At 39.1% G+C, this 18,310-nt stretch overlaps 1 protein-coding gene across 2 annotated transcripts in view; it reads left to right on the forward strand.

The window, feature by feature from the left end:
• The first annotated feature begins 12,500 nt into the window (after positions 1-12,500).
• The window catches only part of Arpc1a (actin related protein 2/3 complex subunit 1A), a 29,930-nt gene continuing 24,120 nt past the window's right edge, over positions 12,501-18,310 (forward strand). For both annotated transcript variants that reach the window (XM_063234172.1, XM_003470022.5), the window contains exons 1-2: positions 12,501-12,657; positions 18,063-18,154. In XM_063234172.1, the coding sequence (XP_063090242.1) occupies positions 18,131-18,154 (24 nt within the window). In that variant the 5' untranslated portion in view covers positions 12,501-12,657; positions 18,063-18,130. The remainder of the gene's footprint in view (positions 12,658-18,062; positions 18,155-18,310) is intronic.

Below are 18,310 nucleotides of genomic sequence, written 5' to 3' on the forward strand. Positions count from 1 at the left end.
TTTGCCAGCAGGAAGTAGTTAAAGAGAGAAATCTTCGCCCCTTTTCATAATAATAACCATAAGACGGGATATGAAAGGTTTTGGCCCAGGCAGGACACTGTAGCCAGGAAAGCCACAACCGGAAGCAGGAAGCCCCATCTTGCCCTGCCCCTAGGAAGTTACCTGTGACGCCATCTTCCCGCCCCTGGGAATTTACATATGGCGCCAAACCTAGGACCAATGGGCTACCTGTGTATCCCTAATGCCCGCCTTAGGTTCCACCCCAAACCGAGGCTATTTACAGGCCCCCACGCCGCGTGTCCGCCAGAGAGATCGCCGGACGCCAGCGGTGGGGTGCCGGTCATAAGTACTCTGTGTGAGGCAGGAGGAGCCTGGTGATTTGGCAAGACTCTGTCTCAAAATAAAAACATAACATAAAACATAACATAAAAGAGTGAGGTGGTAGCTCAGTGTATAGGCCCTGGGTTCAATCCTCCACAGAAAGAAAAAAAAAAGTTTGATAGAAAGGATATAATCTATGGTCTTGCAAAATAATATTAATTGGTATCCACAATGATCAAAATCAGGGCAATGAAACCATATTCTTCTGGACAAAAGAGATGACCAAAGACTATGTATGTGGTTTTGCTAAGTTGAACCAGGTTTCAAGGCTGCTAAATTTGCATTAACAATTATCTTTCTTCTCTTTTTACCTGTGAATTAATTCTGGGTCCTTTAGGTACCTAAGTTTCTTGAGTCTTCAGTGTGGAGCACACCCATGAGTGTTTCTAGAAACCAGGAAATAATCATGAAAACTCCCAACCTCCCACCCATAAAATACCAGGAATCAAGGCTGGAGATGTGTTGTTGGATCAAAGGTTGGAAGGGAACCTTCAGGCTATTAAAAGGAATTGTTTATTCCATTTCTTTCTGGCATAGTTAGGCTAGTAAAGAATGTGATCTGGCCTGGTTTGGTGGTACACGCCTGTAGTTCTAGCACTCAGAAGACTGAAGTAGGACTGGCTTGACTTCAAGGCCAGCCTGGGCTACATAGTGAGCTCAAAACCAGCCTGAATTTCATAGCAAGACCTTTTCTCAAAAAAACAACAACAAAAACAAACAAAAAAAACCCACACAAACAAAAAAATAGTGTGTGCTGTAACTCTGCAGCAACAGTTTCATAAAACAGTCCTCTAAAGTTTTTAAACCAACTTTAAGCCAAGTACATACCTGTAATCCCAGCATTTGAGAGGCTCACAGCAAATTCAAGGCCAGTCTAGGCTACAAAGTGAATTCAAGGCCACCCTCAACTGCTAGTGAAACTCTGTCTCAAAAAGACAATCAATCAATCAATTGATAAATCCAACTTCTAAACCAGACAGTAATAAGTAACCAGTCCAATGAAGAACTATATTATAAGGTTTAGGTTTAATGACTAGGAAGGCTACTGTAAGAGTAAATACAGGACAGTACAGGAGAGCAACCCATCTCAGTCTTAGAAAAGAAAAGGAAGCTATCCGGAAGAAATCAGGTTTCTCCTGGAGTAAGAGCCACAAAGACAAAAGAGAACCAGGCACAGTTGTGTAAGCCTGTACTCCCAGCTACTCAGGATGCTGAAGGATTCCAAGTTTGAGACCAGCTGGGACAATTTAGCAAGACCCCATCTGAATAAATAAATAAGGGCTGGGCATGCAGCTTAGTGGTAGAGAGCTTGCCTAGTACAGGTCCAATCCTCAGTACTACAAAGAAAAAAAAAGGAAAAAAAAAAGGCAAAGGAGGAAGTGAGCACATAGGAATGGAAATTGGGAAAGCAGGAGGCGGTAGGCAGGGCGGATCAGCCAAGATGTAGACAGCAGCACACTGAGCCAACAGTGGCATAAGAAACAGAGACACCTAATGATCTTGCACCACACCACCGCCCACAGTAGCAGATGGATTCACAATTAGTACAATGTGGAAGATCTAGGTCTCCACCTTTCCATGCCGCTTCATCCTTGGGCCTGTCAAGACAGTTTCCATAGCATTAAGCATGACTTTTTCTCAAAATCCTATTCAAGAGAGTTACAAGTAGCGTAAGTCAAATAAACTTTCCTTTAAAAAAATAGGCCTCCTTGGAGTAACCCACTTTCTGTACCACTTCTGTCTCTCTTATACAGAAACTTTCAATAAATTTTCTGACTCTTAACCACTATTGTTCCTAAAATTCATTCCTTGATTTTATTTTATTTTACTTTATTTTATTTTGGGACCAGGGATCAAACTCAGGACCTTGCACTTGCCAGGCAGGCATTATACCAGACCTATATCCCTGGCCCCATTCCTCCATTTTAGAGAACACGAACTTGGCATTTTGAACATCTAGTAGGTCAAGAGCTATATTTTCCTCATATTTTAGATTATTTGGAGGTTCTGTATCATCCTTATATTATATGCCCTGTATCACCCATACCAGGGGGGAAAAAGTTGAAATATACACTGTTGAAATATATATATGAAAGCTGGGCATGGAGCAGATGCCTGTACTCTCAGCACTCAGGAGGCTGAGGCAGGAGGTTGTGAGTTCAAGGCTAACCCTGGCTACAAAGTAAGCTGAAGGCTTGGTTGAACTATATAGCCTCAAAAAAACAAAACAAACAAATAAACAAAATATATATATATGGGATAACAGGCATTTTCTGTATTACTTGGCAATATATAATAAAATTACAAGTGCAAATCCATTATGGCCCACAATGCTACTTACTTGTATTTGTTACAAATGTCATAAGAATCTGCAAAATGATATTTATTATTAGAGCTAAACCAGTAAAACTCTAAAAAAACAGTAAAAGGAAGATGTAAGAAAAAAACCTTTGGGGGCTGGAGGTTTAGTTCAGCAGCATAAGTGCCTGCCTTGCAAGCAGGCAGTCGTGAGTTGGATCCCCGGTACCGATAAAAACAAACAAAAAAAAGACCAAAAAAAAAAAAAAAAAAAAAAAAAGAAAAAGAAAAAAACCTTTGTGACTGTTTGGTTAAGATTTCCTTTTTTTAAATTTTTATTTTAAAGAGAATAAAACCAAACCAAACAAAACAGAATAAAGCTAGTTGGAACAGAACACTGAAAGTGATATAGGACCTCAAAACAAGATAATAGGAAATCAACAACGGTAACCATACTGTCTCCTGTTTTCTTCAAAATAGCTATCCATTCCATCAGACATAATAAACAAAACAAAACAGAATAAAACCAATCAAAAGAATGAAAGCATTATAGGACTTCAAAACCAGATCATAGGGAATCAACAATGGCCACCATAATACATCCCAATGGCAAAGATTTCTTAGGACACTAAAAGTACAATACATGAAAGAAAAAACTGATAAAATGCACTTCATTAAAAATCAAATTTGGGCCAGGAATGTAGCTCAGTGGTGCAGCATTTGCCTGGCAAGTGCAAGGCTTTCAGTTCAATTCCCAGAATACAAAAAAATTAAAACTTTTACACTTCCAAAAAACACCATTAAGAAAATGAAAAGAAAATCCAAAGTGGTAGAAAATATTTTCAACTGTATATCTTATAAAGGATTGTATCCAAAATATATAAAGAACCCTACAACTCTATAGTAAGAACAAACAATCCAACTTAAAAGGGGATAAAAGGCTGGGCATGGAGGTGGATGACCATAATGCCAGCTACCCAGGAGGCTAAGGCAGGAGGATTACAAATTTAAGGCCAATCTGGGCAACTCAGCGAGGCCCTGTCTCAAAATAAAAAATAAAAAGATCTGGGGACATAGCTCAATGGTAGAGCACTCAGGGTTCACCTCCCCCATAGGCCTCCTTGTAACTGAGACTTATGGGCAGAATTTGCTATAAGCACTGACTCTTCGGCCTGCAGATGTCTGATGGGTAACCAGAAACAGGATGAAAGCTTGGCATCTCTGCCATCATACTGCATGTCACCTCTGCTACCTTAACCTTTAGGTCAGATTCCTGTTCAGCTCTCCACACAGCGTCTCTATCTTGCCATTCTGACTTACTCTTTCTCTAAATTATTCTCTGCTATGGTCATCTTGGCTTTCAGGAACAGCAGGTCTGGTGAATAAAACCTTATGACAAAAGTTAAAACTATCTCCCAGCAGCACTAAGTTTCTTATCTCCAACAGGGTATAACTGACCCATCCTGTGGTAATGATCAGCCAGACCTTTGCCTGACAAGAGCACCAACTATGCAACACCCTGGCCATTGCTGATTAAACATTATGACTCAGAATAGCCCCTCAGAGACAGACTTTCAGTCACTAGACTACCCAGTGTGGTCACACTAAAAATAAAATCCTTTTCTGCCTTCACTATCATTGTAGACTTCAACTGACCCTTTGGGACAGGTGGTCAGATCTGGGTCACTGGGACTCCCAGTTGGGCCTCTGGCCTACGACTCCAGTTACATTCTCATCATTTTTTTTTTTTAATCAAAGAGCTGCACATAAGACTTAACTCCAGAGTTAAGTCCAGAGTGTTGATTGGCAAAAATGTTTTGCATCCTGAAATCAATGAAGAGTGAGTGGGAATGGGGTTACCACAAGAGACATGAGCTACTTGTTCACAATAACACAAAAAAGAAATACTTAGGAATCAATTTAACAAACGAAGTAAATGATTTATACATTGAAAATTACAGTACTCTGAAAAAAGAAATTGAAGAGGAATTCAGAAAATGGAAAGATATCTCTTGCTCATGGATGGGAAGAACCAACATTGTGAAAATGGCCATACTCCCAAAACTGTTATACAGATTTAAGGCAACCCCAATCAAAATACAATTAACATATCAAACAGATCTAGAAAAAACTTTTTTTTTTCTGATATCAGGAATCAAACTCAGTACCTTGTGCTTGCCAGGCAGCTGAGCTATTTCTCTGGGGAGAAAATATGCTTAAAATTCATATGGACCTATAAGATACCTAGAATAGCAAAGACAATCCTGGGCAACAAAGGCAAGATGGGAGGCATCACAATCCTAGACTTGAAATTATACTATAAAGCTGCTATAATAAAATCAGTATGGTACTGGCAAAAAACAAATAAACAAACAAAAAACACCAGACCTGAGCATCAATGGAACACAAAATATATGTACAGCTCCAAACACACTCAGCCTCCTTATCTTTGACAAAGTTGCCAAACATATTCACTGCAAGAAAGATAGCTTCTTTAATAAGTGGTATTGGGAAAATGTGTTTCTACATGCCCAAGACTTAAACTAGACCCATGCTTATCACCATGCATTAAACTAAAGTCAAAGCAGAGCGAAGATCTAAATATTAAGACAGAAACACTAAATCTACTGGAAGACAAATTAGGTAGAAATCTTGAGGACATGGGATAGGCAAAACAGTTCAGGAACAAAAAACAAACTGCACAGTAAGTACTTCACAAAGTCAACAGCTGGGATCTCATCTTACTGAAAAGTTTGCACATTGAAAGAAATTACCAATGTAGTGAAAAGAAAACCCAAGAATTGGGGAAAGATTTTTGCCAGCTATCCCTCAGACAAAGGACTGGTATCTGGAATGTATAAAGAATTGAAAAAAAATCAAGACCCCCATTTCAAAGACCCAATCCAAAAATGGGCATCTGAGAGAATACACAATTCTCAGAAGAACAAAATACAAATGGCAAATAAATACATGAAAAAATGTTCATTGGCCATTTGAGAAATGCAAATTAAAACAACACTGAGATATCATCTCACACCAGAAAGAAGGTCTAACATCAAGAAATCAATCAGTAACAAATGCTGGTGGGGCTGTGGGGCAAAAGGAACACTTCTCCACTGTTGGTGGGAATGTAGACTGGTACAACCACCATGGCAATCAGTGTAGAGATTGCTCAAAAAACTAGGATTAGAGGTTCCAGTCAATCTACCTATTCCCTTTCTGGAAACTTTTCCAGAAAAACTGAAAGCATCATACCACAGTGATATATGTGCACCCATATTTATAGCTACACAATTTGTAATAGCCAGATATTGGAAAAAAACCAAATACTCATCAACTGAGGAACGAATTAAAAAAGATGCGGTGTTTTTATGCAATGGAGTACTACTCAGCCATAAAAAACGATAAACTCAAGGCTTTTATAGGTAAATGGATGCAGCTAGAATCCACACTCATAAGTGAAATAAAACAGACATATGCATAAACACCATATTGTTTTGCTAGTGTAAAAAACTGAAAGAGTAAATAAGATCCAAAAGTTACAGTAAAATGAAAAGTTACAGTAAAAATGAAAGAATCTGTTCAAAGGGAAATTATACTATTTGATCAATTTTGTATGCCTGTATCTGGTAACCTGAGCAATTGCTTTGAAGATAACAATATACAATATAACCACCAGTGTTAAATGCTTATCATCTTGGGTTAAAATCCCCTATCACTATTGTTTGTTCTTGTTGGTTTTGTTTGTTTGCTTCCAATTTTTCTGGGGCTTTTTTCTCTTTAAGATGAAAAAAAGAAAGAGAGATGGGCCACTCATGGTCTAATCTCTGGGCCAGGAAAAATCTAACTTCCTCAAGAGCCACCTGAACAAAAGTAAGAAACCCATGAAGGGAAAGGTGTAGTGAAGATAGCCAGAGTGTCTACCACACAGCGGGTATGGTGAGCCAGGTGGCAGATCATGGGGAACTTCAGATGACTTGTTATGGAATACAGGCTATTAGATCACCTGGAGAGTGTACATGTGGACAAGGCAAGATCTTCAGCTTACCAGAATCTAAGGTTCAGGCCCAGAAATATGAATCCAACAAGAATGGTTATCATCCTGAACAAACCAGCAGTTTCTTTCCACATTCTCAGAGAAATGATCATTAGACTTGCAATTCTCCATCATTTAAAATATGTCCCTACAGACACTCACACAGATTAACTTCTCTCCAGCTGTGGAATTACTAGATTTTTGCCAATGTCTTTATCTTAGAATGTGACATAGTAAGAAGCCCACAAACACAGTATACAGAACAGAATTACATTATATGCTATAATCAGAACTACAGCTGAGTGTGACAGCACATCCTTATAATCCCAGAACTCTGGGAGGCTGAAGCAGGAGGATCCCAAGTTTGAGCCCAACCTGGGAAATGTAGTGATGTGACAAGATCCTGTCTCTAAACTAAAAAATTAAAAAGGTTTGGGATGTAATTCAGTGCAAAGATATTGGGTTCAATCCCCAGTACCCCCCACCAAAGAAGAAGAAGAAGAAGAAGAAGAAGAAGAAGAAGGAGGAGGAGGAGGAGGAGGAGGAGGAGGAGGAGGAGGAGGAGGAGGAAGAGGAACAGGAAAAGCAGAAGCAGAAGCAGAAGCAGAAGCAGAAGCAGAAGCAGAAGCAGAAGCAGAAGAAGAAGAAGAAGAAGAAGAAGAAGAAGAAAGGGAGGGAGGAAGGAAGGAAGGAAGGAAGGAAGGAAGGAAGGAAGGAAGGAAAGAAAGAAAGAAAAGGTAGGCGGGAAGGACTACAGAGCTAGGTGTGATAGTGCATACCTCTAATCCCAGCTTTTGGGAGGCTGAGACAGGAGGAACCCCGTGAGTTTGAGGCCAGCCTGGGCTATGGAGCAAGACCCTGTCTAAAAATAAAACAAAAAAGAACTATAGCCATCTCAGGTTAATCATGCTTTTGCAAACAATTCTCAGGTCATAGGAACCTACATTACATTAAGTGAGAAACTAATAGTGTATTTCTATCCTGTCCAAAAACCTTGAACAATTATTGAAATAGCCCTATAACCCTCTTAGGGAATTAAAAAACAATCCTACAAACAGTTCTATATAATATAAATATTTCAACATTAATTACATAATTTAACACTTAATGAACTCTACAGTGATTAATTTGTGAGTGTATGATATGTACTCCACTGAGAATTAAATATTCCCTCTAATCTGCAATAAGCATATACCATAAAGTAAACAACACAATACAGTATGTGTCAAAGATATGTAACTGTACGGTGGCATGCCACAGTCTCAATTACTTGGAGACTGAGACAGGAAGATCAGTTGAGTCCAGGAGCAATAGGATTTAATAAACTAAAAAATATAAGGTAATATTAAAAAAGTCGTTACTTGAATGATTCTGATAATGGAGAACTAGTGTGACAGACAATCCCACCACAGATGATAATTAGAAAAAATGATAATTGGACAAAATATACAAAACGTATACTCAAATACAAAAGAGAGTTAGTAATGCAGTATAATACATGAAGTTAATATCTAAAAGCAAAAAGAACATAAGAGAGTGATCCCAGGACTTAGGACCTCTTTACTCCACAGACCATTTACTGATTCTCCTGCTTCGTTTTCTTTTTTCCTTTGAGATGGGCTCAGACCATGTTGCCCAAGTTGGTCTTGAACTCCTGGGCTCAAAAGACTCTTCTGTCCCAACCTGCAAGTAGCTGAGACTACAAGAATATACCACCAAACTCACCTTACTGACTGATTCTAGTACAGGTGTTTGAGGGCCTACATAATATTTTTAGTAGCCTCTTATACAGAGACAAAAGTTGGAACCCAAGGTCTTCCGAGGATACGGAGGCTTAATAAATGCTTATGTTAGTAAGTTTTCTACTGATATAACAAAATGTCTGAGAATAACAGTTTAAAAGATAGAATGTTTATTTGGGCTCACAGTTTCAGAGGGTTCAGTCCAGCCAACTGGCTCCATTGCTTTAGGCCTGTGGTGGGGCAGAATAACAGTAGAAGGGCATGGCAGGGAAAACTGTTTATCTCATGAGAATTAAGAAGCACAACAAGTGAGAAAACTAGAGAGGATGGGGGCTTGGGACATAGTATACCTATGATACACTCCCTTCAAGTGGGCCTCACTTCCTGTTCCTATCACCTCCCAATAATACCATCAAATTAAGACCTTATCAGTGGACTAACCCATCTGATAGAGTTAGAGGCTTTATTTTCTAATCACTTCCCAAAAAGCCCATCAGCCGGCAACCAAAGTGTTTAGCCTATGATTTCAAATCCAAGTCAAAATAATGTTTTCTGTATTCATCAGAATTCATCAAAGAAACTAATAGAAAAAGGATCTATAAAAAGACAAGGAGGGGCTGGGGATTTAGCTCAGCAGCATAAGTGCCTGCCTTGCAAGCAGGCAGTCGTGAGTTCGATCTCTGGTACCGATAAAAAGGAAAAAGACAAAAAAAAAAAAAAAAAAACCCCAAAAAACACAAGGAATTGGTTCACATGATTATGAAGGCTGGCAAGTCCAAAACCTGCAGAGTCAACTTGCAAATCAGAAAACTAGAAAGTTCTGTAGAAAAAGAGCTGATGTTCCAGTTGACTCTGACAGGCAAGAGAATTCTCTTATTTGGGGTATTAGACTTTTGTTCTATTTAAACCTTCAGCTAGTTAAACAATGCCTGATCCAAGTGGGAAAGGCAATCTGCTTTAGTCTACTAGTTTAAATGTCAATTTCAGCCAGGTGTGGTGGTACACCCCTGTAATCCCAGCACTTGTGAGGCTAAGGCAAAAGGATAGTTGCAAGTTTTCGACTAGCCTGGGCTAGAAAGTGAGCTCAGGGTCAGCCTGGACCATATAGTGAGATCCTGTCTCAAAAAAGACTAAATAAGTAAATAAACAAACAGTCAATCTCATTCACCCAGGATAATATTTGACCAAATACTTGTATTTAGGCTCTCCACAGCCTAGCCATATTGATATTTAAGATATTCATCTATGACATACTGATATTTGAGACATTCATCTATGACAAAATAAGAAACAGTCCTCAGGTTACAATGGTCCAACTTAAGATTTTTCAACTTTATGATGGTGTAAAAGTGATATAAATTCAGTAAAAAGCATACTTCAAAATTTGGGCTCTCCCAAGGCTAATGAAATGCAATCTGATCTTTCCATGCTAGCAAGCAGCAATGAGCTGCAGCTCCCAGTCAGCCATTGCATCACAAGAGTGAAAAAAAAAAACCACTATACAGTGTATTGTGTTGCTAAAGTAGGCAGCTTGGTGGGTTGGATATACTTGCATTTTTGAGTTTGATATTTTCAATTTATGAGATTACCTGAAAGCAATTCCCATTATACATCAAAGAACTTTTGTACTTGGCACTTGGTAAGTACTTATTAAGTATCTGATGATTTGAACCTTAACCGAATTCCAATTCAACCTAATTCTGATTTTTTTTTTTTTCCTTTTGTGACAAGGCCTTACTTTGGCAGTTCAGGTTATCTTTCAACTTGTGGTTATTTTCTTGCCTCAGCCTCCCTAGTGCTGGGATTACAGGTGTGGGCCACCATGTCTAGCTACCATTCCAATTCTAATCTTACCACAGAAGTAAATAAAATCATCCTATGGCAGTGTCCAACCTCCCGTTCTCTTTCCCCACTTCTAAATAAATACAAGTGATAGTTTGGATACTTAATGTCCCCCGAAAGCTCTTGTATTAAAGTCTGTGTCCCCAGAATGCTGCTATTGGAAAGAGGTGGAACCTTCAAGGAGGTGGGACCCAGTGGGAAGTTCTTAGTATCATGTCCTGGAAAGGAACTGTGGGATCTTGGCCTCTTCCAATTTCAATTTTGTTTTCTGGCTGTGAGGCAAGCAGTTTCCTATACCTGGTGATACCTTATCATTACCATCTAGCATAGCCACCACAGTCCCAATTAACAGGTTTGTCCAATCTTGGACTGGAACATACAAAACAGTGAGCCAAAATAAATCTTTTTGCTTTACAAGTTATCTCAAATATTTTGTGACAGGCTAATATAACTACTGTGCCTTATACTAATTTTTTTCATGTGAGTACCAGGGATCAAACCCACAACCTTGCCAGGTAAATCCCTAGCCCCCTCATACTAATTTTTTTAAAGGTTAGCCAAGGTGTGGTGGTGCACATCTGTAATCCCAGTACTTAGGAGGAGGCAGAGACAGGAGGATCCTTGCAAGTTCAAAACCAACCTGAGCTACAAAGTGAGCTCAAGGCCAGCCTGAATTGCATAGTGAGACTCTTGTCTCAAAAAGACAAATAAGTAAACAAATAAAGGCAGACTCTTCATTTTAGATATTAAATCAATGTCATTACACAAGTATAAAAAGCAAACACTATAAGTCACCTCACTCTGGCAAGACTACCAGTAAGGCCTGCTATGATAATACACTAGGAAAGTCCTGCCCTGCCCTCACACTGTCCCAACAATTTCAAGTCTCAAAATACGATGATCTTGTTTCCTTAGTTTCAAAATAAAGCGATTCAATCTAAAAAGCCTCAAAGCTAAGAATTCTTTCTGAAATGATTCATAAAATATGAAATGCAAATACACCAAATAGTACTCTTTGCTTAGGCTAAAATACGAAATACTAACTGAAAAGACATCAGTGGTTAAAATTAGAAGCATACCTCTAATTCCAGCACTGGGGAGGCTGAGGCAAGAGGATTGCCATGAGTTTAAGCCCAAACTGAGAGTATTTAAAAAAAAAAAAAAAGAACACCTGTTGTATTTTTTTTCTAGAGCTAATTTCTTGCCATCTAACATAATCTAGTGCTCATCCGTATGTTACTCTCATCCACCTAATTTGTAAATTCCTTCCAAGGAACTGTCCTTTGTAAAGGAGTGGGGTCTAAACAACTGAGTCTGAGCACTGACTCTACATACAGGGATTTGTAACCTGCAGACACTGGAATCTCTGCTTTCCATAAATGCTGCCCTTCCTTTGCCAAATTGTCTTGCACTGGATAATTTAAAATAATCTTTCTTTTGTGTTTGTTCTTGTTCCCCATCACGAGACAAACTAAAAGCCAAAGGCTTACAATGCATTAGTGCTCCCTGAATAACTGAATTCAACACCAAAGACAATAACATGGGTTTAAAACTGAGTTTGATAATGCTCTGTAAACATCACTTTACAATCAAGTGCTAGGTCAAGTAAACCACCAGAGAAGAAATGAGCAACATCAAGCGACCTGTACAGGGAGGTAGGGGTGCTGCTCCAAAATTTATTTCTACAGGTTTGAGGGCAGCAGTCTAGATGGAAGATGGAAGTAGGCCTCTCTCCACGTGCCTCAGAGGACTCTGTCCCCCAACTCTTCCTTTGGCGCCATCTTGGGAGCAGAGAACTGAGGTAGGGTTGAAGCTGCTCTTATTTTCCTCCAAGGGAGAATAGGGGAGGAGGGACACGAAACCATAAGGACACCAACTAGCTTGAACTGGGGCTTTCTGAAGAGAGAAAGATTTAGTCCCCGTCCAGTCCACAGGGGTCGGAAGCCACACAATCCTCAGTAACTCATCTTCTGAAAAAACAGCTTGGGAAATCACAAAGCTACTCAGCCCATTATCCTGAAGACTGTTTCAAGGAAACAAGACGTCCAGACTGCTTTGCCAGGGCCTTCTCGCGCCACCTCTAAGGGGCGACGGCAGTTACTCCGTTCCTAGCTCACCTCCAACATCTCTAACCTAGTCCCCGGCCGCGCGCCCAAGGTGTGCGCGTGCGCAGATCGTGCGTGCCTCCGCGCTGCGCAGGCGCGCTGACCACTTCCGGGATTTGTCAGCCGCTCCCTCTCGGCCTCCGTCCTACGCCCGCGCCCGCCGGAGCTTGTTCGCGTCGACTGACCAGAGTCCGCGAATTCTCCGCTGCGAGCCCCTCCAGACCGCCCAGACCTCAAGTAAAGAGCAGCATTGGTGAGTGTCTGGCTCTGTTGGCCTCTTCTATTCCAATCTCACACCAGTCTTGGGCCTGCGGGGGCGGAGAGCCAGGGATTTAGGCCGCGGGGATCCCCGAGGTTGAGGGGTGGCCCGGGCCTCTGAGGGGGCGGGGATCCCTGTTCTCTAATATCCCGAGCTCCTGGCATTGCTGCACGTACCGATCGGTTACTTTTCAAGATTTTTGAGTTCTCTGCCGCTTCCGATGCCAGAATCAACAGCTCTAGCTCCCCATATTCCTACCTGCACCTCTACTGTGAACATCTATCGAAGTGTATAAAATTGTGTTAAACAGAATAATTTCCTTAATGGATCCTCATAAGGAGCCAAGCATTTCTTTATTTAGAATAGCTCCCTGAATACAAAAGGCGCCTATGGAGCTTTTAGCTCCTGCCTACAGGCAGCCCTTAATTGTGCAGCTGACGGTTCCATACGGCTTCCCACTGACATCCTCCCAAGTCAGATTTCTGCCATTCTCGGCGTTCGGATTCGGTGGGGAACCTTTTGTGTAAAATCGTCAGCTCTTATCCCGACTCCACTGCTTTGTTGGGTGACCGTGGCAAGATTGCTTCTCCGTGCCTCAGTTTCCTCATCTGCAATAGGATCATTCTTAGAGTTTTTCTGAGGATCAACAGAACTTATTCGCACAAATTTGCTTAGAATAGTTACCACTTATAGGCTGATGTTCAATAAATATTAGCTGTTATTATTCCTATTGGGCAGTCTGTACATGCCTATAGTCTTTCCTCTCCTACTCATTCTCCCAGCCCCGAGGCACAAGGTAGTGTATCAGATTTGTTTGTACCCATAATGGCACCTGCAGCACGGTTGGGAACATGGTAGATACTTAATAAACTGTAGTTTAAAGCAGGGTGTAGTAGCATACGCCTGTAATCCCCCTACCTGGAAGCTGAGGCAGAAGGATTCCCATATTTGAGGCTAATCTGAGCTACATAAGCAAGTTCAAGACTAATCTGAACCACACAGGAAAATCCTGTCTCAAAATCTATCAGTCAATTAGTTAATTTAGCTTAGAATCTTTGCTCATAAGACCATCTGTTCTTGGAGGTTTTTTTTTTTTTTTCCCTTGGAGGTTTTTAGACAGGATCTTACTATGTTCCAAATTGAGGCTGTCATGACCCAACTATATAGGCAAGACTTGAACTCTCCATCTTCCTGCCACAGTTTCTCAAATGTTGAGGTGACAGGCATCTGCCACCATGTCTGGGAAGCCATCTGTTCTTATAATATGACTTTGGAGCCTTCTGTATACTTCAACTCATCGATTAAATTGATCTTAGTTCAGTCTTTATCGTGGTCTTTTTCTTTTTTCCTTTGCCTGATCTCAGGGACACTGCCAGGTAACCCCCATTCCCTCCACTGGTGGTTTTTTTATTTTTTATTTGCTACAGAGTCTCCCCAAGTTGTCCAGGTAATAGCATGGAGTGGTGATGCACCTTTGTAATCCCAGCACTCGGGCAGGCTGAAACAGAAGGATCACAAGTTTAGGCCCAACTTGAGCAATTTAGTGACTTAATACCTTATATCAAAATTAGGAGTAAAAAAAAGGAGTTGGGGAGGTAACTCAGTGTAATAAAGGCTCTCGATTCATTCCAAGTAGTGCCAAAATAAAACAAACAAAAAAAATTGCCCAAGCTGGGTTTGAATTTGTCATCCTCTTGCTTTGGCTTCCCAAATAACTGGAATCATGGATGTACACCACTGTGCTAGTAATTCTGGCCTCTTCTCTCAATTTTATTAAACTTTTGCTGTCATGTAGGCTTTGGGTTTTCAGGAATCTAAAACAAAAGAGAGGTTATGGATCAGTTTGGTGTGTTTACCCTGTTAGAGAGTAGATTTATTATGTGACTGCTTCCTACTGAGGAGTATTTATGGGACCTTCTGGGATTCGTTTGGTGATCACACTGGAAGGAGGGGGGAATCCCATTGGATAATTAAAACTCCTGCTTTGGAGAGAGAGTGGCAGTATTTTGATGTAATTATCTAATCCTGTCCTGAAACAAATCCTGCACAAATAAATTGAAAATGCTATGCCAGTGAGCCTGGAATTGAAGCCTGTCTGATCACTGGGAGGGTGTGGTGACCTTGCTGAAGTACCTGATGTTGCTGGGTTGAGTAATGAGAATGATTAGAAATTAGGTGAATCACAGTCTTGAAAACTAACCCTAAACAGGGAACTGAAATTCTCACTCATATGAATACTTTCAAGTTGTGGTGGCATAAGAATTTACAGTGTGTGCTACATTTCCAAGTTCAGAGGGTACTTCTAAGGACTGCTCAAAAGCCTGGAGTCAAAAGGAAGAAAGGAAAGTTAAGATGTGGTTTGAGTTGGGTTCAGTACTTCATGTTTCAAATGTTGCCTTATGTAATCCTACCAACAGCTTTATGGTATCAGTGGTAGCATCTGTTTTACAGATAAAATAAATTAGGTTCAAAGATATTAAGTAACTCCTAGGGTCTCATTACCAGTATGTGTCTACCCCAGGATTCACATACAAGGTCTTTTGGCTCAACTAGCCGTATCATACACCAGGATGACTACTCAAAGTGATAGTTAAAGAAAAGGAGCCTGACAAGCATGAGGGCCTGAGTTAGGTTCCGAGTACCAAAAAAAAAAGCAGCAGCAGAAGAAAAAGAAATAGGATGTCCCTAGAATCATACTATGCCATAAGCTGTTGTTATTTCTGTCAGTGCTGGACAATGAAAATAGAAATTGTTAAGTGTCATGTTACCACATTTTTGTCTGTCTTTCTCCTATCTTTATTAAGACAAAGATTTTCAAATTTCACTTAAATATTAACCACTATTTAGAAATTATAATCATCCCCCTATGTAAGAAGGCATGTTTTTCCTGATACAAAATTCTGTTATGTGTTTCTTTTGCACTCACTGAATTTGGAAAATACAAGCTATGATTACTAGATGCATTCTAAGTTTGACTAACATGAATTTGTATTGGTCTACAGACTTAAAATAGCCACAGGATTATAAAAGTAGCACAGGTCTGAATATATGTTCAAATATAGAACTTAAGTGATACAGCAAAATCAGAAATGCAACTTTATAAGTAATTATGATATTGTGTGACTGCCTTTTTTTGTAAGCTTTTTTACATTGCTTATAAAACTCAGTTAAGAAAACTTTTTCTGCAGTTCTACTTTTTAAAAAAGCTATACATGAAATACATACTTTTATTACAATAATCAAATTGGATTATTAGTTTGAAAACTGGTTTTGCTTCATTTAACAAATGAACTTTTCAAATTTGGCTTTTAAACTAAATTTCTTTTAATTGAAGAGATAGCTCTGTTATAACATGCTATTTTGTGTAGCTATGAATAAACTGGCAGGAGAATTTAAGGAGATTGGAAATAGGGAAACCATTTGGTGTGCCTGTGGAAGTTTTTTAAAAAAAACAAATTAAGCAGTCTTACTAACATTCATTTGAAATGTTTTAAATTTCCAATTAGAGGCCTTTTCTTTGTGAGTCATAATTTACTTTCCAGAACATGCAGAAGAAAAAAAAAATAATGACTTAAATATCTACTCTCTTACAATACAGTGTGAAACATTGACGTTTTTCTGCCAGTTGAAAATACTAGATGTTTCTTTATTTAAGGGTACATTTATTTCTTTTCGGCCTTTGGGTTCTTTTAGCAGAAGTATTTCTTCTGTTTTCCACTGACATTCGTGTTCCACTGCTTTGTCAGTTGAACTTTTATTGCTCACTTCATAATCATTCATTTTCTGCTTGCAGCAGAATTTCTATCTCACATTTCAGTCCCCACCCTGGGTTAACATGACTTGTACATAAATATATTGAAACTGCAGTTTGTAGTGAGAATGCCTCTTAGAAATGACAGAACTGGGGGTAAAGAAATACTGGCTGATTTTTAGAAAAAATTTTCCCCGTTTCAGGAATTGGTTGTTTCAGTGGAGTTAGATTTGGGTATCTATAGAGAATTTTATCTGATTTTTAACTTAATGACATGTTTCATATTTTGCTTTTCAGTGTCAGTAAAATGTTTAAAGAGTAATATTAAGATCTCAAACACCTGTATAGGCTTTGCCTTGTTTCACTGGTGGGTAGTAGTTTTTGTTTTGTTTTATCGCATTCACCTTTAATGTATTTTTTGTCCTGAACAATTAAAAATAGTTACAGAATACATGACATTTCATTTCTAAATACTGCATTGTTTTTATATCCTAGAAGCAAAGTCATGGCAATGCCATTATCATAGCTAGGAGAATGAAAATAATTGTATATTGCTATGTAATGTTATCTATTTCAGACTGAAATTTCCCCTACTGTACAAAGTATGTCTTCTATTGTTATTTTAAAACATATGGATTTTAGTCAACTTTTATGAAATTTAGTTTTTATAGCTCTTTTTCATCTAAAAATAGTTGCATCTGTCCCCCACCCCCTACCACTGCCTTTTTAAAAAATAGTTCAGGTCAATTGTTCTACAGAGGAACATCCTGGTTTTAACTGTTTCCTCCTTATGTTGCTTAACTAATTCCTCTCCGCTTTATTTTCTGTAAACTGAAAATCAGATGTTCTTGAATTTAGAGTAAAAGCGTTTGGCATTGATACTTCATGAGTGGGTTGACCAAATTCTCAGGTTTCTCCAGAATAGCCCTGTGACCTGTTGTCACACCATAATTATTAGTAGTATCCTCTTTGCTGTTAAAAGTTATTGAGTATGGATGATAAATCAGGTCATTATATATGAATGATGATGTATACTTTATGTTATTTCCCATCAAGAGGCTTATCAGATTAGATCATTCTACTGTTTGTGATAAGTTTGGTCACTTTGTTAAGGTGTTGCCTGCCAGATTTCTATATTATAAAAGCATGTTTTTCCCTTTATAAGTAGTAAACATTATGTGAGGTAATATTTAAGACTGTGTAAATATCCTGTATCCCGATAGTCAAAATGGTTTGGGAGTCCATTGATGACCCCTGACTGAATAAATTCTACATTGATAGTTACAATGAAAGTTTATTTAAATGATTAAGTTGAGTTTTGGTTTTTTTTTTTTTTTTTTTTTTTGTCTTTTTGGAGATGGAGTCTCGCTACGCAGTTCGAGCAGGCCTTGAGCTTACTTTGTAGCCCAGCCAGGTCTCGAACTTGCAATGATCCTCCTGTCTCAGACTCCCGAGTGCTGGGATTACAGGCGTGAGCCACCACACCTGGCTTAAATGATTAAGTTTTGATATTGAAAAGAAGGTTTGATCTTGAAATTGATTGTTTTTTAATGAAAGAATATTTTATCTAAAAACATTTCACGATCCTCAGATAACTTAAATATCAGTTGCTTCTTATTTTAAATGCTTTTCTTTTTGTTTATTGCAGCTTTCTATCCTTTGAAAACACTAAGAATATGTCCCTGCATCAGTTTTTACTAGAGCCAATCACCTGTCATGCCTGGAACAGAGACCGTACCCGTAAGTATGCTATCCGTTTTGCTCTTACTTTTGACACCTTTGATACATTTTAGATTTGGGCATTTTTAGGATTCATATATTAAAGTGTTTCTTGTAAAGAGGACATTAAATGCACACTTCTAGTCAAGCATGGTGGCACATGTCTGTAATCCCAGC

The sequence above is a fragment of the Cavia porcellus genome, unplaced genomic scaffold (assembly GCF_034190915.1).
Source record: "Cavia porcellus strain 051 isolate PalLab524CR breed Dunkin Hartley unplaced genomic scaffold, mCavPor4.1 scaffold_23, whole genome shotgun sequence".
Lineage (NCBI taxonomy): Eukaryota > Metazoa > Chordata > Mammalia > Rodentia > Caviidae > Cavia > Cavia porcellus.